The sequence below is a fragment of the Salvelinus sp. IW2-2015 genome, linkage group LG16 (assembly GCF_002910315.2).
Source record: "Salvelinus sp. IW2-2015 linkage group LG16, ASM291031v2, whole genome shotgun sequence".
NCBI classification, from domain to species: domain Eukaryota; kingdom Metazoa; phylum Chordata; class Actinopteri; order Salmoniformes; family Salmonidae; genus Salvelinus; species Salvelinus sp. IW2-2015.
In genome coordinates this window covers 19,537,915-19,562,102 of record NC_036856.1, presented here as the reverse complement: position 1 = coordinate 19,562,102, position 24,188 = coordinate 19,537,915, and the positions used below count along the sequence as shown (strand labels likewise).

The 24,188-nt window shown below is 41.7% G+C and overlaps 1 protein-coding gene across 8 annotated transcripts in view; it reads left to right on the top strand.

Annotated features, from left to right (window-relative positions):
• bend5 (BEN domain containing 5) overlaps window positions 1-24,188 on the top strand; it is a 444,711-nt gene that overhangs the window by 309,093 nt on the left and 111,430 nt on the right. For 4 of the 8 annotated variants that reach the window (XM_024003938.1, XM_024003942.2, XM_024003943.2 and 1 more), the window contains 2 exons: window positions 17,636-17,766; window positions 19,097-19,547. The exons of 1 other annotated variant lie outside the window; for it this stretch is intronic. In XM_024003938.1, the coding sequence (XP_023859706.1) occupies window positions 17,636-17,766; window positions 19,097-19,547 (582 nt within the window). The remainder of the gene's footprint in view (window positions 1-17,635; window positions 17,767-19,096; window positions 19,548-24,188) is intronic. 3 more of the 8 variants (XM_024003939.1, XM_024003941.2, XM_024003945.2) reach the window with 1 other exon arrangement.

Here is a 24,188-nt window from a genome sequence, read left to right as displayed (position 1 = left end):
TTAGCTTGTTTGCTAATGTTAGCTGAGCCAGCCACTCACATCCAGCTTGCTTACTAACATTGGATACATTAGCTAGCAATACACAACACTTCGATACGGTAGTTCGCTAGCTACGTGATGTGATGACTGTCACTGTCAGTCGACCTTTGGTAGCTAGCTCGGACAACGTCAAGCCAGCTGCATGCAAGTTAGCTAGCTATCAATATGTATCCACCACGTCACCGGTTATATCAAAAACGTTCCCCCTACACATATGAGTGGAACGTTTTGTTCATGCGTTCACACTTGCATCGTGTAACAGAGCAGCCACAAGTAGCTAGCTAAGCTTTGCACCATCCATAACTATGGTATTTAGCACGATTATTAATAATCCTCGTGTCTGAACAGTCCCTGGGTTTAAATATCTGAATGATCTCAGTTCCCTGGCTAATGTCAATTGAGTGTGCATTGGTTAGGTTTGTTGTTGTTGTTGTTTTGAGATTGTCATAGTGTTGCTCGCTAACCCAACAAGATCTCTCACAGCAGAATTAGACGTATATGCACATTCTACAAACGTACAAAAAAAAATCGAAGTTGCTTGAAACTTCACATTTCGAAGTGTTATTGTTGCTCTAGCTGTCCATTTATCCAAACTTAAAAAGTATAAGTTAGGTTTAGGCACTCATTCCGAATGGTTAAGGTTAGGGTTCAAACAGAAAATAAAAACCAGTGTAAAAAAAAAAACTGTCCACGACTGTGATCGAACATGCAACCTGGCTCACTTTTTAAGACATTTCTCAACGTCCTCAGGTCATGGATAGACGTCCAATTTCTACGTCAATCTTGAACGACCTGGCTGAGCTAACCGTATGCCTCTCTAGGTTCACACTGGATAGCTAGCTATTAGCTAGGTATGGAGCGAGATAGCAGCCAAAAGGTTGAACATGCGTATCGTAAGGAAATCCATATGTAAATGGTTACGATCATAAACCGATGTCAAAGCTGACTTGCATACCTATATAACGTAGGTACATGACGCCATGTAAAATTTTGTGCAACACAGCATTCCTAACCTAGCCCACAATGTCTGCTTTGTGGAACGAGCAGTCAACAAGTTGAGCAGTCATTTGAAAGAGTAAGAACATTTCAGCGAGACAACTCAAAGGCGAAATCCATTAAAGCCAAGATAATGGAATTAATTTTCCTTGACAATCAACCTTTCTGTCGTGCCAGGACAACAACCTCTCCCTCAACGTGATCAAGACAAAGGAGATGATTGTGAACTACAGAAAAGAGGCCCGAGCGCGCCCCCATTCTCATCAATGGGGCTGCAGTGGAGCAGGTTGAGAGCTTCAAGTTCCTTGGCGTCCACATCACCAACAAACTAACATGGTCCAAGCACACCAAGGCAGTCGTGAAGAGGGCATGACAAAACCTATTCCCTCTCAGGAGACTGAAAAGATTTGGCATGGGTCCTCAGATCCTCAAAAGGTTCTACAGCTGCACCATCGAGAGCATCCTGACTGGTTGCATCACTGCCTGGTATGGCAACTGCTCGGCCTCCGACCGCAAGGCACTACAGAGGGTAGTGTGAACGCCCCAGTACATCACCGAGGCCAAGCTTCCTGCCATCCAGGACCTCTATACCAGGCGGTGTCAGAGGAAGGCCCTAAAAATTGTCAAAGACTCCAGCCACCCTAGTCATAGACTGTTCTCTCTGCTACCGCACGGCAAGCGGTACCAGAGCGCCAAGTCTAGGTCCAAGAGGCTTCTTAACAGCTTCTACCCACAAGCCATAAGACTCCTGAACATCTAATCAAATGGCTACCCAGACTATTTGCAATGACCTCCCCCTCCCCTCTTTTACACCGCTGCTACTCTCTGTTATCATCTATGCATAGTCACTTTAATAACTCTACCTACATGTACATACTACCTCAACTAACCGGTGCCCCCGCACATTGACTCTGTACTGGTACCCCCCTGTATATAGTGTCGCTATTGTTATTTTACTGCTGCTGTTAATTACTTGTTACTGTTATTTCTTATTCTTATCAGTTTTTTTTTAACTAAATTGTTGGTTAGGGGCTCGTAAGTAAGCATTTCACTGTGAGGTCTACACCTTTTGTATTCGGCGCATGTGACTAATAAAATTTGATTTGAAGCGCCACAACTACTATCAGTAGCACTGTCAAAGCTGTACAAAAAAGTCTGCAAACATCGGCCACAAACGATGTTTACAATACCGCATTGGTAATAAGCATTATTTGTTTGACCGCAACTTCTGGGGTAGCTAGCTAGCTTTAGCTTGGTACCGAGCTAGCACCAATACAACCAGTCTGAAAACAATGACCAGTAGAAACTGCAGTCATTTTCAATATTCCTAGCAATGATTTAGGAATCCTTGTAAGTATTAGCTAGGTAGCCACTTGTTGTTCGCCTATTGAAATTGAACTTCAGTTCATGAAAATAAATAGCTAGTCAGCTTCTTAACCCTGTTGCACAAAGCTAACGTTATAAGCAGCCAGCTAGCTTCATCTGGCTAGTGAGGCTCGACCGGACCGGGTTATGTGTTGTATTTATGCCATATTTAGAGTAGATGATGTTAAACAAGGTTGGAATGTGAAGCAATAAAATAGGGTATCAGTCTTCTCGGTGACACCCACAGAACACAACTCTGAAGAGTTTACGCAAATATTAGCATTGTAGCGGGACTGTGACTGTGTGAAATCACCTCCCCAGTTAGCCTATTGAGTTGTCTCGCTGAAATCTTCTTACTCTTTCAAATGACTGCTCGACTTGTTGACTGCTCGATCCACACAGCAGACATTGTGGGCTAGGTTAGGTGTGTTTCATGCTGTGTAGCGTGAAATTTTACGTGCCGTCATTACGTCATATGTCTACGTTATTTAGGTATGCACGTCAGCTTTGACATTGGTCTTTCACATCGGCGTTTAGCTAGACATCGGGCCGATTTCCGATGTTGGCATTTTTAGTTAATATCGTCCGATTCAGACATGTTCACCGATCTATCGTGCATCCCTAGTACAAACCCTAACTTACGACTATGAATGGCCATTTACACGTTCAATTCTTACTTTACGTCTCCCTTTACTTGGTTACAGATTGTTTTTATACCTTCAAACTTTTGTCAGTAGTGGAGCATCTGCAAAGGACATGAACCGAACGTAGCTTGTCAAAGTTAGATAGATAGTCAATCAAGGAACTCTAGCCCAGATGTTAGTTGCTTTGCAGCTTCTGGTTTCATTTCCAAAATAAAAGTAGAGCTTGTTTTAGAACTGCATTCGATAATGACGTTATACCAGTAGATGGCGTAGTATAGGCTTGGGCCTTCAGCAAATTACTTGTGTGAGAAAGATAGACATGAGCCTGGTCTTCCAGAGCTGCAAAATAAGTAAATATGATTTAGGCCTATTCTGCTATTTAAATATGCCATGCTGTTGTGTGTTATTTAATGGCCATATAATTGCATAATATATGTTTGTAGCCGCGTGGGGATACTGTGATGATCATGTAACTTAATGCTTCACTCTTTTTCCAGTATTTGGGAGCACGGACTGTATGCCTTTTATTTAAGGCATTTTGACTGTTGTATTAGTGAATTCCATTCTGTATATAGGGTTGTGATAGCCATTTGCATTGCACAACCCCATCACACAGAGGCTATATCCATATCAATAAATAAGACAAGACAAAATATTGATTTAAGTCTTGGCTTTAACCTGTCCTAAGTGAAATGGCCAAGGAGTCCCAAATGGTCAAGACTATCTGTAGCCTATTCCTATTGCCAGATCTGTTTACCCTATCAGCCACAGCAAGTGCTTCTTCAACTATTTTGGTTAAAATGTATTTAGAGGCCTGTGAGTTAGGGTCTCTTTTTAATGGGAGCCCTATAATAAAAACAGTTATAAAACACAGAGTTCTAAAATTATTCTGCAAGACACCAGTACCCACGATGATGGCTTAAATTGCAATGCCTACAAGTTGAAGACCTATTTTTTTGGGGGGGGGGGGGGATAGGCCTAAATAAACATTTTAATTTTTGAAGTGATAGACTGAAGACATAATTTTGAATACGTACATTTTGTTTATTGAAATCCATATGTAAGACTGTTCTATTCTCTTTAATTTAGTTCCTATTGCAACTCAGTGCTTTTCCGAAGGCGCTTGGTGCTGCATGGAGATCACAAGCTCTTCAACTGGGCAGCAGTATCGCAATGGAGAGAATAGCCTATACGAAGACTAGCTTAGTCTTCGTAGTTATTTTAAAGTGTGGGAATAAGCTTATGCCAGATTTAGCCTACATTTAACCTCTCCCTTGTTAATTTCAAACAGCATATGTTCATGACCAGATTCATATAAATAATTTTAAATTCGTACTAACCCCTCCTACAGAAAATGCTTTGGCAAGATTGAGTGATGAAATAAATGTCTAAATATTCTTTAAAAAATATTTTGAGTGGTAAAGACTCCAGTGGTCATACATAATTCATAGATTCACCAAACATCTAATATTATTCTGTTTCATTATTCCTGGTAGATACTACTGGTTATGATTGAAGACAGAGCCCAGAGAATGGGTGCGATATTGAATTAGTCATATTTTGATAAGGTGCATGCATGGGGATGTCCATGTCACCCAGAGATATGCCTATGCTGTATGGATACACCTACCTAGCGGGCTGAAACTTCACTGTTGTAGGCATAATACAGCTAGTGCTACAGTATCTAGACTTATGGCAAACAAATCCATTACATTAGCTACCTAAATGTGAAGTAAACTCAACTGAGGAGCAATCAGTGTTGGCATGTTTGCGGTTTTCCTGCCAAATTAGTCTACTTTGAAAACTGTCGCGGGTAAAAATGTATTGGTTGCAGGTTTTGCGCTATTTCTTAGTTGCACTGCGTCCGCCATGGCATTTCTTTAAATATCTAATTCATTCACTGTGACCTGCTGCTGACTGTCAGGCAGTGAGACAGGCTTTTGCTGAAGTGGTGGGGTGAGCCGGAAGGGGGGTGTGTGTGTGTTGAGAGAGCGCTACTGCTATTGGCTGAGTCACGTGAGCGAGAGAGGGAGCAGCACGTCCCGACAACTTTTTACCAGTTGTAGGTAGGCTATTTAGATTGTGGTTATTGAGACGCCTCTTTCGAACCTCGTTTCTATAAAATATGTTAACACGCTAGAACTGAGAAGAAGCACTGGAAGACGATTTTGGGCGCACTAGAGCGCATTGCATGAATTCACTCGGAGATGGTTTAAACTGCATTCTAATGTTGACTTTGCTTAAAGAAAACGGTATCAAGCGAAGTGTTTTATACATGCTCAGTTCTTGCGTCTCGGGGACTGTCCGAGTGGAAATTTGAAATGGAAGTTATGGAACTCCCTCGCTTGGTTCTATTTTATGGGGAAAAGAAATGAAACTGACATTACATGTGTAGAATGATAGGTTTACTTCTGTTGGCCATCAAGTAGCCTATTATCTTATAAGCCATTGTAGTCTACCATTGGATATAATACAGTGCATTTGGAAAGTATTCAGACTCTTTGGACTTTTTCCTCATTTTGTTACGTTACAGCCTTATTCTAAAATGTATTAAATAAAAAACATTACTCATCAATCTGCACACTACCCCATAATGACAAAGTGAAAATAGGTTTTTAGAAATGTTGGCAAATTTATAAAATAAAAAAAACAGAAATACCTTATCTATTCAGAGCCTTTGCCATGAGACTCAAAATTGAGCTCAGGTGCATCCTGTTTACATTGATCATCCTTGAGATGTTTCTACAACTTGGAGTCCACCTGTGGTAAATTCAATTGATTGGACATGATTTGGAAAGGAATACCCCTGTCCCACAGTTGACAGTGCATGTCAGAGCAAAAACTAAGCCATGAAGTGGAAGGAATTGTCCTTAGTGCTTCGAGACAGGATTGTGTCTAGGCACAGATCTGGGGAAGGGTACCAAAAAATGTGTGCAACATTGAAGGTCCCCAAGAACACAGTGGCCTCCATCATTCTTAAGTAGAAGAAGTTTGGAGCCACCCAGACTCTTCCTAGAGCTGGCCACCTTGCCAAACTTAGCAGTCGGGGGAGAAAGTCCTTGGTCAGGGAGGTGACCAAGAACCCTATGGTCGCTCTGACAGAGCTCCAGAGTTCCTCTGTGGAGATGGGAGAACCTTCCAGAAGGACAACCATCTCTGCAACACCAATCAGGCCTTTATGGTAGAGTGGCCAGATGTGAGCCATTCCTCAGCAAAATGACAGCCCGCTTGGAGTTTGCCAAAAGGCACCTAAAGGACTCTGACCATGAGAAACAATGGCTTGAATGCAAAGTGTCACATCTGGAGGAAACCTGGCACCATCCCTATGGTGATGGAAGCATCATGCTGTGGGGATGTTTTTCAGCGGTAGGGACTCTGAATGTCCTTGAGTGAACCAGCCAGAGCCCGGACTTGAACCCGATTTAACATCTCTGGAGAGACCTGAAAATAGCTGTGCAGCGAGGCTCCCCATCCAATCTGACAGAGCTTGAGAGGATCTGCAGAGAAGAATGTGAGAAACTCCCCAAATACAGATGTGCCAAGCTTGTAGCGTCATACCCAAGAATACTCGAGGCTGTAATCGCTGCCAAAGATGCTTCAGCAAAGTACTGAGTAAAGGGTCTGAATACTTATGTAAATATCATTTTACGTTTTTTTATACATTTGCAAAAAAAAATAAACACCTGTTTTTGCTTTGTCGTTATGGGGTATTGTGTGTAGATTGAAGGGGAAAAAGCACTAATCAATTTTAGAATAAGGTTCTGACGTAACAATGTTGAAAAACTCAAGGGGTCTGAATACTTTCCCGAATGCACTGTACCATACCCCAATGTGCCTTATTGCTTAATCATAGCAGTCAACGACCTAAATCAACATCCATTGATGGAAAAAGTATCTGCCGAGCTTAATAAGGGTAAATTATTTCTACTCTTGCTACATATTCAAATTCCTTTATTACGTCATGTCATAGCTCGCAATAATTATTTTTAGGTAAACCTAATTTAGCTTCAAACGTCATTACAAGTTACTACGATATTCCTTAGTTGGCTCGATAATGTTATGGAAAAAGGGTTTATTGTATAAATATTGGAACTCCCTATCTTGCTGTGGGGTAAAAATTTGCCTAGATTTAAGGCCTTTTGGGTGGGTTTTGAGGGGTCATTGGGCAACCTTAGGAGTAATAGAGAATGGAGACTTAACTTGAAAATGTGCAGGATATCTCTTTCCGTGTTCCCTGACTTCCGTTTATTTTAGACTGTGTTATGCTTGTTCACATAGCAATCCTCATAGGCCGTTTGGTGTACGTTTTTTTTGTTTGCGAGATGAAACTACTAAAACTCTGAAAGGCTTTATTGTACGTCACAATTGCTGCACAAGATTTGTTCAAGCCTAAAATTTTAGTCTGTAATCGTAACATGTTTGTATGTTCAAGATGACATTTTATGTTTCACGCATGGCTTTTCTTACGATTCTAACAATTTACGTATGGATTTTCTCACAAGCCTAACGATACGTATGTTCAACCTTTTGGCAGGTATGTCATTCCATAGCTAGGTAGCTAGAAAACACACACTTATGTGAAGTTGTCCACAATAAGGAGTAGCCACAATAGTGGAATTTGCGATCACCTTCAAAATAAAAGTTACTAATTGAAAGCGTTGCGAATGTATACAAAAAGTGGAATCATGCCATAGTTGGTCTAGATAATGTTGGATTGTTATATCAATTCTACAAAAGACAGTAATTAGTTCATTTAAAAAGGTAGTTGGGAAAATAAAGAACTTTCTAAATGCAGATCTAAAATGGTTCTTATGAAGCTGTTTTCTGCCGAATGTGTTGCACTAATGTATTTTCTGTGAAGGAAAACTAGTTGCACACCCCTGATCACGCTATTGAAGCAAAAAAAACACTGTTCACTTTCAATATAAAACGCAGGTGAAATGGTTTAAAACAGATTTAAACATTTTTGTCTGCGTTTTGAAAATGCAGATTTCTGAACTCTTAACGAGACCCCTGACTGAATCTATTGAACTTCAGAATTGTATTGGGGGGCATACTTATACACTGCATGACTAAAAGTATGTGGACACCTGCTCATTGAACATTTCAGTCCAAAATCATGGTCATTAATATGGAGTTGGTCCGCCCCTTTGCTGTGTGAACAGCCTCCACTCTTCTGGGAAGGCTTTTCACTAGATGTTGTAACATTGCTGCGGGGACTTGCTTCCATTCAGCCACAAGCATTAGTGAGGTCCGGCACTGATGTTGGGCGATTAGACCTGGCTCGCAGTCGACGTTCCAATTCATCCCAAAGGTGTTCGATGGTTTTGAGGTCAGGGCTCTGTGCAGGCCAGTCAAGTTCTTCCACACCGATCTCGACAAAACATTTCTGTATGGACCTCGCTTTGTGCACGGGGGCATTGTCATGCTGAAACAGGAAAGGGCCTTTACACAAAATTGTATGCAATGTCATTGTATGCTGTAGCATTAAGATTTACATTCACTGGAACTAAGGGGAACTAGCCCCAAAAACGTATTTTTCCTCCACCAAACTTTACAGTTGGCATTATACAATGGGGAAAGTAGCATTCTCCTGGGATCCGTCAAACCCAAATTCGTCCGTTGGACTGCCAGATGTTTTTTAACAAAGAGTTCAGAAAGAACTCATCAATGACACCAAAACCCATGTCTTCATCAGACTCCTCCATATTGTCCTCCTTCAACAAGGAATGTGCAAAGTTTGGCTACATTTTCTGGCAACATTAAAACAAATTGGACATGAGTCTGTAGTCAATATGCATATTATCTACCCTTTGACATGTAGGCCATTTTGTAGGACAAGTGGCTAAAAAAAGTTAATGTCAAGCCCTGCAATACACATAGTAGGTTGACTAGTAAGCTTAATGTGGCTCCTTTCTGTGGTTTGAGTCCTGCAATAAGAGCTACATCACTAATATTTGTGTAAACTCAGTTGTTGTCGGTCACCCATTTCATTGATCAACAATCCATAGGTAAGGCTGTACAGTGATAATCCAAGATGGCGTAGCAGTCGGACGTGTGTTTTGTCTTGTGTAAATCGTTTTCCTCTTTTTTTTTCATATTTCGTACACATGTTCATCTCACTTTCCATCTACGGACTGAATATAGTCATCTGCAACCCGCCTCACCCAATGTGGTACGGATCTGCTATTATACTTTAGAACCGGAAACCCCCATCAGGAGCTAGCCAGCTAACTAGCTAGTAGTCAGTTAGCCACTGCTAGCGGTCTTCACCGTTAACTCGGACACCAGCCAGCCTCCGCTCGGTCAATACCTGCCAGTCTGCACAGCGCGATATCAACCCAGAGCATATCAGACTGCTTTTTCTCTACCACATCTCCGGATTCCTACCGCAAGCTCTGGACCATTTATACCGAATCATCGCAGCTAGCTAGCTGCAATTCGAGTGGCTACTCCTGGCTAACACATCTGTCCCGAAGCAAGCACCAGTTAGCCTTGAGCTAGCCTCAAGTTAGGCCCATCTCCCAGCTAGCCGAAAAGGTCTACCAGCTAATTCTTGGGCTACAATACCTCTTTTGCCAATTGGCCTGGACTCTTGATTGCCGACACGGAGCCCCGCCGATAAATCACGACTGGTCTGCCGACGTAATCGTCCGAGGTGGTTTAAACAGGCTTTTCCATTGCAACGTCGCCGAAGACCCATCTGCTTGCCACGGCCTGCTAGCTTTCTGAATCACCGTGTCTCCAGCTTGCCTAGCGTAGTAGTGACTACCGAACGGCTCCCTGACTCACCTATTGCTGCTCATTGGACCCTATGATCACTTGGGTACACATTCCTCTCCCTAATGTCAATATGCCTTGTCTACTACTGTTTAGGGTAGTTATTATTGTTTTATTTCACTGTAGAGCCCCCAGCCCCGCCCTAAATGCCTTAGATAGCTCTTCTGTCGCACCCTCCACACATGCGGAGACTTCACCTGGCTCAACTGGTGCCTCTAGATACGCAACCCCTCTCATTGTCACTCAATGCCTAGGTTTATCTCCACTGTACTCACATCCTACCATACCCTTGTCTGTACATTATGCCCTGAATCTATTCTACCACGCCCAGAAATCTGCTCCTTTTATTCTCTGTTCCCAACGCACTAGACGACCCGTTCTTATGGCCTTTAGCCGTACCCTTATCCTACTCTTCCTCTGTTCCTCTGGTGATGTAGAGGTTAACCCAGGCCCTGTAGCCCCCAGCACTACACGCATTCCCAAGGCGCTCTCATTTTGTTGACTTCTGTAACCATAAAAGCCTTGGTTTCATACATGTTAACATCAGAAGCCTCCTCCCTAAGTTTGTTTTATTCACTGCTTTAGCACACTCTGCCAACCCTGATGTCCTAGCCGTATCTGAATCCTGGCTTAGGAAAGCCATAAAACTCAGATATTTCCATCCCCAACTACAACATTTCCCGACAAGATAGACCTGCCATAGGGGGCGGAGTTGCAATCTACTGCAGAGTTTTGTCATGCTATCCAGGTCTGTGCCCAAACAATTTTGAGCTTCTACTTTTAAAAATCCACCTTTCCAGAAATAAGTCTCTCACCGTTGCCGCTTGTTATAGACCCTCCTCAGCCCCCAGCTGTGCCCTGGACACCATATGTGAATTGATTTCCCCCCCATCTATCTTCAGAGTTCGTACTGTTAGGTGACCTAAACTGGGATATGCTTAACACCCCTGTCGTCCTACAATCTAAGCTAGATGCCCTCAGTCTCACACAAATTATCAAGGAACCTACCAGGTACAACCCTGAATCTGTAACCATGGGCACCCTCATAGATATCATCCTGACCAACTTGCCCTCTAAATACACCTCTGCTGTCTTCAACCAGGATCTCAGCGATCACTGCCTCATTGCCTGTGTCCGTAATGGGTCCGCGGTCAAACGACCACCCCTCATCACTGTCAAACGCTCCCTTAAAAACCTCTCTGGGATAGGTGGGACGATTGCGTCCCACTTGGCCAAAAGCCAGGGTAAATGCAGAGCGCCAAATTCAAATAAAATGATATAAAAATGAAACTTTCATTAAATCACACATYTAAGATACCAAATTAAAGCTACACTCATTGTGAATCCAGCCAACATGTCAGATTTCAAAAAGGCTTTTCGGCGAAAGAATAAGATGCTATTATCTGATGATAGCACAACAGTAAACAAAGAGTGTAGCATATTTCAACCCTGCAGGCGCAACACTAAACACAGAAATAAAATATAAATCATGCCTTACCTTTGACGAGCTTCTTTTGTTCGCACTCCAATATGTCCCATAAACATCACAAATGGTCCTTTGTTCAATTAATTCCGTCCATATATATCCAAAATGTCAATTTATTTGGCGCGTTTGATCCAGAAAAAAACAGCTTCCAATTTGCGCAACGTCACTACAAAATATCTCAAAGATTACCTGTAAACTTTTCCAAAACATTTCAAACTACTTTTGTAATACAACTTTAGGTATTTTTAAACGTTAATAATCGATCAAATTGAAGACGGGTCTATCTGTTTTCAATACAGGAGGACAACAAACTAACGCTACTTTTCTAGTCTTGCGCAACTCTCAAACAGTACACATAACTTTACACTGATTCAAGATGGCCGTACTTCTTCATTGCACAAAGGAATAACCTCAACCAATTTCCAAAGACTGGTGACATCCAGTGGAAGCGGTAGGAACTGACGCTGTCCCTTAGAAATCTAGTATCCCAATGAACACTCATTGAACAGACATTGACCTCAAAAAAAAAAAAAAAATCTGAATGGTTAGTCCTCGGGGTTTTGCCTGCTACATAAGTTCTGTTATACTCACAGACATGATTCAAAAAGTTTTAGAAACGTCAGAGTGTTTTCTATCCTAATATACTAATAATATGCATATCTTATATTCTGGGGATGAGTAGAAGGAAGTTGAAATTGGGCACGCTATTTATCCAAAAGTGAAAATGCTGCCCCCTATCCTAGAGAAGTTAAACACTTCAGCGAGCTAGCCTTTCTAATTGACCTGGCCCGGGTATCCTGGAAGGATATTGACCTCATCCCGTCAGTAGAGATTCCTGGTTGCTCTTTAAAAAAATGCTTTCCTCACCAACCTAAATAAGCATGCCCCATTCCAAAAAATTTAACTAAGAACAGATATAGCTCTTGGTTCACTCCAGACTTGACTGCCCTTGACCAGCACAAAAACATCCTGTGGCGTACTGCATTAGCTTCAAATAGCACTCGCGATATGCAACTTTTCAGGGAAGTTAGGAACCAGTATACACAGTCAGTTAGGAAAGCTAAGGCTAGCTTTTTCAAACAGAGATTTGCATCATGTAGCACTAATTCCACAAAGTTTTGGGACATAAGTCCATGGAGAATAAGAAAACCTCCTCCCAGCTGCCCACTGCACTGAGGCTAGGAAACACTGTCACCACTGATAAATCTATGATAATCGATCATTTCAATAAGCATTTTTCTTCGGCTGGCCATGCTTTCCACCTGGCTTCTCCTTCACCCAAATCCAGACAGCTGATGTTCTGAAAGAGCTGCAAAATCTGGATCCCTACAAATCAGCTGGGCTAGACAATCTGGACCCTCTCTAAAATTATCCACCGAAATTGTTGCAACCCCTATTACTAGCCTGTTCAACCGCTCTTTCGTATCGTCTGAGATCCCCAAAGATTGGAAAGCTGCTGCAGTCATACCCATCTTCACAGGGGGAGACACTCTAGACCCAAACTGTTAGACCTATATCCATCCTGCCCTGCCTTTCTAAAGTCTTCGAAAGCCAAGTTAACAAACAGATCACCGACCATTTTGAATCCCACCGTACATTCTCCACTATGCAATCTAGTTTCCGAGCTGGTCATTGGTGCACCTCAGCCACGCTCAACGTCTTCATTGACCTGGCCAATGCTTTCGACTCTGTCAGTCACCGCATTTTTATCGGCAGACTCAACAGCCTTGGTATCTCAAATTACTGCCTCGCCTGGTTCACCAACTACTTCTCTGATAGAGTTCAATGTGTCAAATCGGAGGGCCTGTTGTCCGGACCTCTGGCAGTCTCTATGGGGGTGCCACAGGGTTTAAATCTCGGGGCAACTCTTTTCTCTGTATATATCAATGTCGCTCTTGCTGCTTGTGGTTCTCAGATCCACCTATATGCAGACGACACCATTCTGTATACATCTGGCCCTTCTTTGGACAAACCTCCAAACGAGCTTCAATGCTATAACACTCCTTCAGTGGCCTCCAACTGCTTTTAAATGCTAGGAAAACTAAATGCATGCTCTTCAACCGATTTGCTGCCTGCACCAGCCCGCCCGACTAGCATCACTACTCTGGACGGTTCTGACTTAGGTATTTGTAATTGTCCACATATTCTAAGTGTCTGGTTAGACTGTAAACTCTCCTTCCAGACTCCCATTAAGCATCTCCAATCTAAAATTACATCTAGAATCGGTTTCCTATTTCGCAACAAAGCATCCTTCACTCATACTGCCAAACATACCCTCGTAAAACTGACTATCCTACCGTTCCTTGACTTCGGCGATGTCATTTACAAAATAGCCTCCAACACTCTACTCAGCAAATTGGATGCAGTCTATCACAGTGCCATCCGTTTTGTCACCAAAGCCCCATATACTACCCACCACTGCGACCTGTATGCTCTCGTTGGCTGGCCCTCGCTACATATCCGTCGCCATACCCACTGGCTCCAGGTCATCTATAAGTCTTTGCTAGGTAAAGCCCCGCCTTAGCTCAGCTCACTGGTCTCCATAGCAACAACCACCCGTCGCACGCGCTCCAGCAGGTATATTTCACTGGTCATCCCCAAAGGACAACACCTCCTTTGACCGCCTTTCCTTCCAGTTCTCTGCTGCCAATGACTGGAACGAGTTGCAAAAATCACTGAAGCTGGAGACATATCTCCCTCTCTAACTTTAAGCATCAGCTGTCACAGCAGCTTACCGATCACTGTGCCTGTACACAGCCCATCTGTAAATAGCACACCCCATCCCCATGTAATTTTTTGTTGTTTCTCTTTTGCACCCCAGGATCTCTACTTGCACATCTATCACTCGTGTCAATGTTAAATTGTAATTATTTAGCCTCTATGGCCTATTTGTCTTACCTCCCTAATCTTACTACATTTGCACACACTGTACATATACCTTTTCTATTGTTACTGACTGTACGTTTGTTTATCCCATGTTTCTTTATCCCTCTGTGTTGTTTTTGTCGCACTGCTTTGCTTTATCTTGGCCAGATCGCTGTTGTAAATGAGAACTTGTTCTCAACTAGCCTACCTGGTTAAATAAAGGTAAAATAAATTAAAAATATAAGTACCCTGTTTAATTCTGAAATCTAATACATCCACAGTGCGATTTAACAGATTTTATTTATTTTTGTCAAATTAACTTGTCTTTTGTTAAAATGTATATAACAGTCCAAACTTGTTTAGCATTATCAAGTCCAAATATGGCATAATTCCACTGTTTAACTATTTGCATCACTTTCAATTAAGGACTTTTATTTTGAAGGTGAACCTCAAATTCCAATATTGTGGATCATTCTTATTGTGGCTAGCTTCACATAAGTAAAACAAACTACATGCAACTTGTTTACTGTAGATGGGTGAAACTCATGCCAGATGGAGATGCATAAAAGTTCTTCGGGCGGGCTCATTTTATGGAGGGTGATCAGTGCCAGTTCAAAAATGCAATGCTTAAATGCCCAAATGATAAATGCATTTTATATTTTCATAGCAGTGGGCGTGCCACAATGAAATTGCAACGTTAAAATGGTTAATTGGTAACTGTAAACAGAAATTGCAAATGGAAAAGGGGCTGTTTCCATTACCCAACTGCTATTTTTTTTTTTTTCTCTTTTAATTTTCCACGTTCATGCAAATTGCTTCCTGGATGCGTGAACCAGGAGAGCAACACGACACCACCATGCATTGGTACTAGAGGTCGACCGATTTAATTAGTGCCGATTTTCAAGTTTTCATAACAATCGGAAATCGGTATTTTTGGATTCCGATTTGTCCCTTTTTTTTTATTTATTTTTTTAACACCTTTATTGAACTAGGCAAGTCAGTTAAGAACACATTCTTATTTTCAATGATGGCCTAGGAATGGTGGGTTAACTGCCTTGTTCAGGGGCAGAACGACAGATTTTTACCTTGTCAGCTCGGGGATTCAATCTTGCAACCTTGCGGTTAACTAGTCCAACGCTCTAACCACCTGCTTTACATTGCACTCCACGAAGAGCCTGCCTGTTACGCGAATGCAGTAAGAAGCCAAGGTAAGTTGCTAGCTAGCATTAAACTTATCTTATAAAAAACAATCAATCAATCATAATCACTAGTTAACTACACATGGTTGATGATATTTCTAGTTTATCTAGCGTGTCCTGCGTTGCATATAATCGATGCGGTGCGCATTCGCGAAAAAGGACTGTCGTTGCTCCAACGTGTACCTAACCATAAACATCAATGCCTTTCTTAAAATCAATACACAAGTATATATTTTTAAAACTGCATATTTAGTTAATATTGCCTGCTAACATGAATTTCTTTTAACTAGGGAAAATGTGTCACTTCTCTTGCAACATAGTCAGGGTATATGCAGCAGTTTGGGCCGCCTGGCTTGTTGCGAACTGTGTGAAGACTATTTCTTCCTAACAAAGACAGCCAACTTCGCCAAACGGGGGATGATTTAACAAAAGCGCATTTGCTGCACGACAGTACCTAACCATAAACATCAATGCCTTTTCTTAAAATCAATAGACAAGTATATATTTTTAAACCTGCATATTTAGCTAAAAGAAATCCAGGTTAGCAGGCAATATTAACCAGGTGAAATTGTGTCATTTCTCTTGCGTTCATTGCACGCAGAGTCAGGGTATATGCAACAGTTTGGGCCGCCTGGCTCTTTGCGAACTAATTTGCCAGAATTTTACGTAATTATGACAACATTGAAGGTTGTGCAATGTAACAGGAATATTTAGACTTATGGATGCCACCCGTTAGATAAAATACGGAACGGTTCCGTATTTCACGGAAAGAATAAACGTTTTCGAGATGATAGTTTCCGGATTCGACCATATTAATGACCTAAGGCTCGTATTTCTGTGTGTTATTGTGTTATAATTAAGTCTATGATTTGATAGAGCAGTCTGACTGACCGATGGTAGGCACCAGCAGGCTCGTAAGCATTCATTCAAACAGCACTTTTGTGCGTTTTGCCAGCAGCTCTTCGCAATGCTTCAAGCTTTGCGTTGTTTATGACTTCAAGCCTATCAACTCCCGAGATTAGGCTGGTGTAACCGATGTGAAATGGCTAGCTAGTTAGCGGGGTGCGCGCTAATAGTGTTTCAAACGTCACTCGCTTTGAGACTTGGAGTAGTTGTTCCCCTTGCTCTGCAAGGGCCGCGGCTTTTGTGGAGCAATGGGTAACGCTGCTTCGAGGGTGGCTGTTGTCGATGTGTTCCTGGTTCGAGCCCAGGTAGGGGCGAGGAGAGGGACGGAAGCTATACTGTTACACTGGCAATACTAAAGTGCCTATAAGAACATCCAATAGTCAAAGGTATATGAAATACAAATCGTATAGAGAGAAATAGTCCTATAATAACTACAACCTAAAACTTCTTACCTGGGAATATTGAAGACTCATATTTAAAAGGAACCACCAGCTTTCATATGTTCTCATGTTCTGAGCAAGGAACTGAAACCTTAGCTTTCTTACATAGCAGATATTGCACTTTTACTTTCTTCTCCAACACTTTGTTTTTGCATTATTTAAACCAAATTGAACATGTTTCATTATTTATTTGAGGCTAAATTGATTTTATTGATGTATTATATTAAGTTAAAATAAATGTGTTCTTTCAGTATTGTTGTAATTGTCATGATTACAAATAAATAAAGAAATCGGCCGAATAATCGGTATTGGCTTTTTTTGGTCCTCCAATAATCGGTATCGGCGTTGAAAAATCATAAATCGGTCGACCTCTAATTGGTACATCCTAGCCATGTCAGGCTTTCGTTGCAATGATTTTAACTGGTGTAACCGACGAGGTTCGAACCTGGTGTCCTGTACACCAGAATAACATATTGGCCTGCTAATCCAAAGCCTAGGCAATTTAGATTGGTTAACTTTGCCTGAGCCCAGAAAAAGTACAAACACTAGTCTAAGTTGCTCATCACGTGCACAGTCACCGAGCCACTTCTTCCTGGTTAGTTGTTCTCATGATGAGTACCCTTGCATGATACCTGACGGGTTGCATTGGTGATAGATTTTAACTTTACAATTTAATTGTGGCATGAATCATGCGCACTGTTTTGAAAATAAAAATAGATTTTATCATTTTCACACACCAATTTAGAATCTAAGCTTTGCATTTTTGAACTGGCACTGATCACCCTCCATAATATTTGCCATAACACAACAAATTCACTCTGATTTTGAGAATCTTTTTTTCTCATATGTAACCTTTATTTCTGTCTGAAGAGTTTATATATTTGATTTCAGTTGACACTAAGCTCTATTTTGCAGATAACATTGATGAGTTTGAACACAATATAATGCAAAAGAAGATGAAAATTCCTAAGATGTCGACAAGGAATATGGGAAATTCAGTTGAGAACAACTTTGGGGAGGAACGACTGCCATTGAGACATAAAAAGGTAGGCAACAAAGCAAGGTAGTCAAAACTAGTCATGGTTTTCAAACTGTTAGAGCATTTCTGTGTTTTTTGTGCTCAGTGAATTTGATGGTGCGTAAGTAAGTATTTGACTGTTAATAAGAATACTTATGGTAATTTGTCTTTTTATAATTTAACAAACTGTTACTATGAGTTTGGACATTCCCCAAAAATCCCCCTGCTTTTTGTTTAACCATATGCCTGATTAACACATTCAGCACTCTGGACTGCTGCCCTTTAACAGGCAAGTCCTCTGAGTATCTCATCAAATAACCTCATGACTCTTCCCAGTGATTATAGCACATCATATAATTTTGTCAAGCAAGCCCCCCACCGCTATGGATATATGGACATCTACTCAACATTTACATTTTAAACCAATATATATATACTGAACAAATATATAAACACAAAATGTAAAGTTATGAGCTGAAGTAAAAGATCCCAGAAATGTTCCTTGCGCACAAAAATATTATTTCTCAAAGCTTTTGTGCACAAATTTGTTTATCCCTGTTAGTGAGTATTTCTCCTTTGCCAAGATAATCCATCCACCTGACATGTGTGGCATATCAAGAAGCTGATTAGACACAGGTGCACAGGTTACACAGGTCCACCTTGTGCTGGGGACAATAAAAGGCCACTGTAAAATGTGCAGTTGTCACACAACATAATGCCAGAAGCTGAGGGAGCGTGCAATTGCCATGCTGACTGCAGGAATGTCCACCAGAACTGTTGCCAGATAATTGAATGTCCAATTCTCTACCATAAGCCGCCTCCAATGCTGTTTTAGAGAATTTGGCAGTATGCCCAACCGGCCTCACAACCGTAGACCACGTGTAACCACGCCAGCCCAGGACCTCCACATCCGGCTTCTTTACCTGCAGGATTTCCAGAGACCTGCCACCCGGACAGCTGATGAAACTGAGGAATAGTTCTGTCTATAATAAAGTTATTTTGTGGGGAAAAACTAATTCTGATTGGCTGGGCCTAGCTCCCCAGAGGCCCACCCATGGCTGATCCCCTGCCCAGTCATGTGAAATCCATAGGGGCTAATGAATTTATTTCATTTGACTGATTTCCTTATATGAACTGTAACACAGTAAAATCATAAAAATTGTTGCATTTATATTTTTGTTCTGTATATAAATATATAGTCAAATTTATTTAAAAAATTTGACTGAAAATATGACATTTGACACACCAGATAACTCTTATCATGAAATGATGATGCAGGCTCCACTTCATTATTATCACATTCATAACCCTTGTTTTAAACAATGATAACCTGCATTAAATCCTATTTGATTCTACAGGCCCAGACACAGTACCATGGGCGTCCCACAGCCAACTCCTCGAAGAGCCTGGCAGCGGTGGTGGCCCGCCTGGAGAGGAACGCTGTGAGTTCCTGCATAGAGGGAGAGGATGACCTGGAGGAGGACAGGCTGGCTGAGTTGGAGGAGGAGGGGGACTCTGGGCCTGAGAAGGCGGTGGTACCGCAGGTTCTGTATGAGGAGCTGGTCCACAGCTACAGGCAGCAGGAGGAGGAGGTGAGGAGGCTACAGCAGGAGCTGGAGAGAACCCGCAGGCAGCTGGTCCAGCAGGCCAAGAAGCTGAAGGAGTATGGCAGCCTGCTGACAGAGGTGAAGGAGCTGCGTGACTTCAACAGGAGGCTGCAGGACGTACTCCTCATGAGGCTCGGCAGCGGTGAGAGACACACACTCTCCAGTCACCTCTCACTGCAGCCTGCCTTGCACATCTGTTCAGGTTAAGAAAAAACTGTTTTACTAGACTAGTGTCACCCACATTGAGTTGTCTCAATGTTTTTTATCTGTAGGTTTTGGTACTGTCATTATATGCTTTTTAGCAATTAGCTGCAGAGTTGATAAGTTATGAAGTATTTGGTTGTTATCGTTAAAGTCTTTAGTGTGTTTATGTTGTAAATTGTAGTATTTGCTTGATACTACAGCTATTTGAGGTGGCAGGTAGCCATAGTGGTTTGTGGTTGGACTAGTAACCGAGAGGTTACAAGATCGAATCCCCGAGCTGGCAAGGTTAAAATCTGTCGTTCTGCCCCTGAACCAGGCAGTTAACCCACTGTTCCTAGGCGATCATTGAAAATAAGAATTTGTTCTTAACTGACTTGCCTAGTTAAATAAAGGTAAAATAAAAATACATTTGGACTTCTAGAGAGGAAGTGGTGTAATCAGTGAGTTTGCTAAAACCTTAAATATTGACTGTCAAGTGCATGCTTCTTCCACAATACTAATCAGTTTAGCCAGGGTCCCTGATGGAGTTACACATTGCTTTGGGACTGAACTGGAATTGACTGTGATTACTTTTTGTATCATAAGAGACTCCGGGTTCGAGACTGCGACCAGAACACTCGCATTTGCGACCCTTTGACTTGGCAGTGTGACACCAATTTCTAATTGGACGCTAGCGTGCCAGTGAAACTTTTTTATAGCATGTCCTGTTAGTTTAATGTTGCTTGGTATAGGCCTACCAAAACTTTGGTACATTTTCGATAAGAGAACATAAACTTTTTGTTACTTTTGGTACTTCTGTGAAATGTGTCTGACGTCGTCTACTGATTGAGAGAGGATCAAGTCTGTCAGCGCAGCCTATGTCCCCTTATAGCACGACAGCCCCATGCCTGCTCCACTTACTCATTGCTAGCTGTAGTCTGTCCTGAGGAACCACTGCACTCACTGGGAGGCTGCATCATGTTAGCTCCCCACTCATGCTGCACAGAAGTTAACACACTTGAATAATGCAACACGGTATGTAGAAATATTGCAAATGTTATTTACAGTTCGCAAAACTGTGCATTACAGGCTATAACACTTTACAATGCAGGAAGATACCAGTAGCTTCCAGCTTTGTAGGCTAACATTCCTTGCTAATGCTTTGGGAAGTTTATAAAAAAAAAACTTTAGTTAGTGGAGGGTAGTGTGTTTTTTTTCCCCCTGGTTTACATTTTGCAGGTTTGACTATATAATTTCTTCCATCCAAGCTAAATTTCCTCATTTGCTAGCATACGCCTCCCCTATATCAAGGTGTTTTGGTACTTCCCTTATGCTCTACGCTTTTCCGCATGCTTACTAGACCACAGGTCGATATAATCTACCAGTCTCTCTCTTCTTCTCTCTATCCACCATTCATAGTGACAATAGTGGTAGGTGGATCGTTTGTCCAGATCTGCAGTAGGCTAACTAGCGATCATACCACAAAAACAAAATCATTCAAAGCTGCACCAATTTTGTATTTATTTTTATTCCACAAGAACATAGAGGTATAGCTGATAGGCAGCGGAGAGGCCTGGTGCCTCATTGCGGATGGAAGAACAGTGAAGACATGAGACACGCAGCTCATAATGCTCCCCTATTGATCTCTTTTAGGGACATTACAGTTATCCTACAACACCACAATGCAATGAATAATTGCATTACTGTTTTCGAGAGAGTACACAATTCTACTCTAGGCTGTAAACTGCAGTGAAAATTTCATTTAATTAACGGGGCAAAAGTTTAATAAGGTTTGGAAAGGCACAGTAGCACACCAGTCTGGCTGTATTTTTTCTTCTGATACTGAGATGCGCTGTCTGTTGCTATGCTCCCAGCAGGCCCAGTTATTCATCAAAGCTTAATGCTCTGCCTCGTTTCTGACCCAAGCAGCTATTCCGCTATTTTGGCAGTGTGTCAAGAAGCAGTACGGTTTGGCAGGGTCGTGTTACGGAGAACGCATGGCTCTCGACCTTCGCCTCTCCCGAGTCCGTACGGGAGTTGCAGCGATGGAACAAGACTAATTACCAATTGGATATCACGGAATTGGGGAGAAAAAGGGGTATAAAAATATATACAGCTGAAGTCGGAAGTTTACGTACACCTTAGCCAAATACATTTAAACTCAGTTTTTCACAATTCCTGACATTTAATCCTAGTAAAAATTCCCTGTCTTAGGTCAGTTAGGATCACCACTTTAATTAAGAATGTGAAATGTCAGAATAATAGTAGAGATAATTATTTATTTCAGGTTCTTTTTCTTTCTTCACATTCCAAGTGGGTCAGAAGTTTACATACACTCAATTAGTATTTGGTAGCATTGCCTTTAAATTGTTTAACTTGGGTCAAACGTTTCGGGTAGCCTTCCACAAGCTTCCCACAATAAGTTGGGTGAATTTTGGCCCATTCCTCCTGACAGAGCTGGTGTAACTGAGTCAGGTTTGTAGGCCGTTCAGTTCTGCCCACAAATGTTCTATAGGATTGAGGTCAGGGCTTTGTGATGGACACTCCAATACCTTGACTTTGTCGTCCTTAAGCCATTTTGCCACAACTTAGGAAGTATGCTTGGGGTCATTGTCCATTTGGAAGACCCATTTGCGACCAAGCTTTAACTTCCTGACTGATGTCTTAAGATGTTGCTTCAATATATCCACATAATTTTCCTGCCTCATGATGCCATCTATTTTGTGAAGTGCACCAGTGTCCCTCCTGCAGCAAAGCACCCCCACAACATGATGTTGCCATCCCCGTGCTTCACGGTTGGGAGGGTGTTCTTCGGCTTGCAAGCATCCCCCTTTTTCCTCCAAACATAACGATGGTCATTATGGCCAAACAGTTCTATTTTTGTTTCATCAGACCAGAGGACATTCCTCCAAAAAGTACGATCTTCATCCGAGTGGCTTCTTCCTTGCTGAGCAGCCTTTCAGGTTATGTCGATATAGGACTCGTTTTACTGTAGATATAGATACTTTTGTACCTGTTTCCTCCAGCATCTTCACAAGGTCCTTTGCTGTTGTTCTGGGATTGATTTGCACTTTTCGCACCAAAGTATGTTCATCTCTAGGAGACAGAACGCGTCTCCTTCCTGAGCGGTATGACGGTTGCGTGGTCCCATGGTGTTTATACTTGCGTACTATTGTTTGTACAGATGAACGTGGTACCTTCAGGCTTTTGGAAAATGCTCCTAAGGATGAACCAGACTTGTGGAGGTCTACAATTCTTTTTCTGAGGTCTTGGCTGATTTCTTTTGATTTTCCCATGATGTCAAGCAAAAAGGCACTGAGTTTGAAGGTAGGCTTTGAAATACATCCACAGGTACACCTCCAATCGACTCAAATGATGTCAATTAGCCTATCAGAAGATTCTAAAGCCATGACATATTTTTCTGGAATTTTCCAAGCTGTTTAAAGGCATAGTCAATTTTGTGTATGTAAACTTCTGACCCACTGGAATTGTGATACAGTGAAATAATCTGTCTGTAAACAATTGTTGGAAAAATTACTTGTCATGCACAAAGTAGATGTTCTAACCGACTTGCCAAAACTATAGTTTGTCAACAAGAAATTAGTGGAGTGGTTGGTAAATTAGTTTGAATGACTCCAACCTAAGTGTAGGTAAACCTTCAACTGTATCTGTGAGAATATCCAAGGGGCTTTTATATAATGCTAAATTAATAATGATCACTTCAAAAAATAGGATTCTGGAGATTTTTTTCTCTCCAAATAAGGTAAAATGAATGAGGAAAAAGGCCATTCTTGAACATGGGGTGAGACATTGTTACTATTTTGTAAATAAAACTAGTTATTTAGAATTATTTATTTCTGTTTTTAGAGGGAGAGAAACCAAAAACCTAGTGACTCTAGGTCATGGGTCTCCCAGTTGAGGCCTGCACGGGTATTGAACCATCATCTGTAGCAACACAGCTTGCACTGCAATGCAGTGTCTTAGACCACTGCGCCACTTAGGTGCTGTACAACATGACTGGTCGGGAGTAGGCTAGAGTACTACAGTAAGAGCAAAATAATCCTAACTTTCCACACCCTAATTGTAGTCTAAGTTTCTGTCAGAATAAAAACCTTAGTGTAACAACAGTTTTGTAAGTAATACTGAAGTCGTGCACAATTGTCAGTTTCTATTTAGGTTTATGTCCCCCATTCATTGTCAGTTAGAGACACGGTAGCGCCTTGGGACCCAAAGCATAATCAGTGCTCTAACTCCCCCTTGTGCTGGTTTGGAGCAATGAAGTGGTAACGCAGGGTACCGTACTAAACCACAAATTACCTCTAAGTCCCGCAGCATAATCACAAAACATTTAGTGGAGCAACCACTGTACTTTACTTGCGCTAAAGAGGGAAGACCCATGTGGAAGGCTGGTCCTTGTGGAAGGCTGGTCCTTCCACATGCGCAGATCAAAAACACAACTGGAACGCTGATTTTAAGGTGTTAATATGTCCTAATAAATCAAAAGATTACTCAGAAAACAAACCGTTTTAATCGGCAGATGCTTACTCCGATTTTGACTTTAAGCCGATTTTAAGATAAGCAGAGTAAGAGGTGTTTACATGACTATTGCATTATCTGCCTAGTGCCATAATCAATTTAATATGGAATGATTACTTTGCAT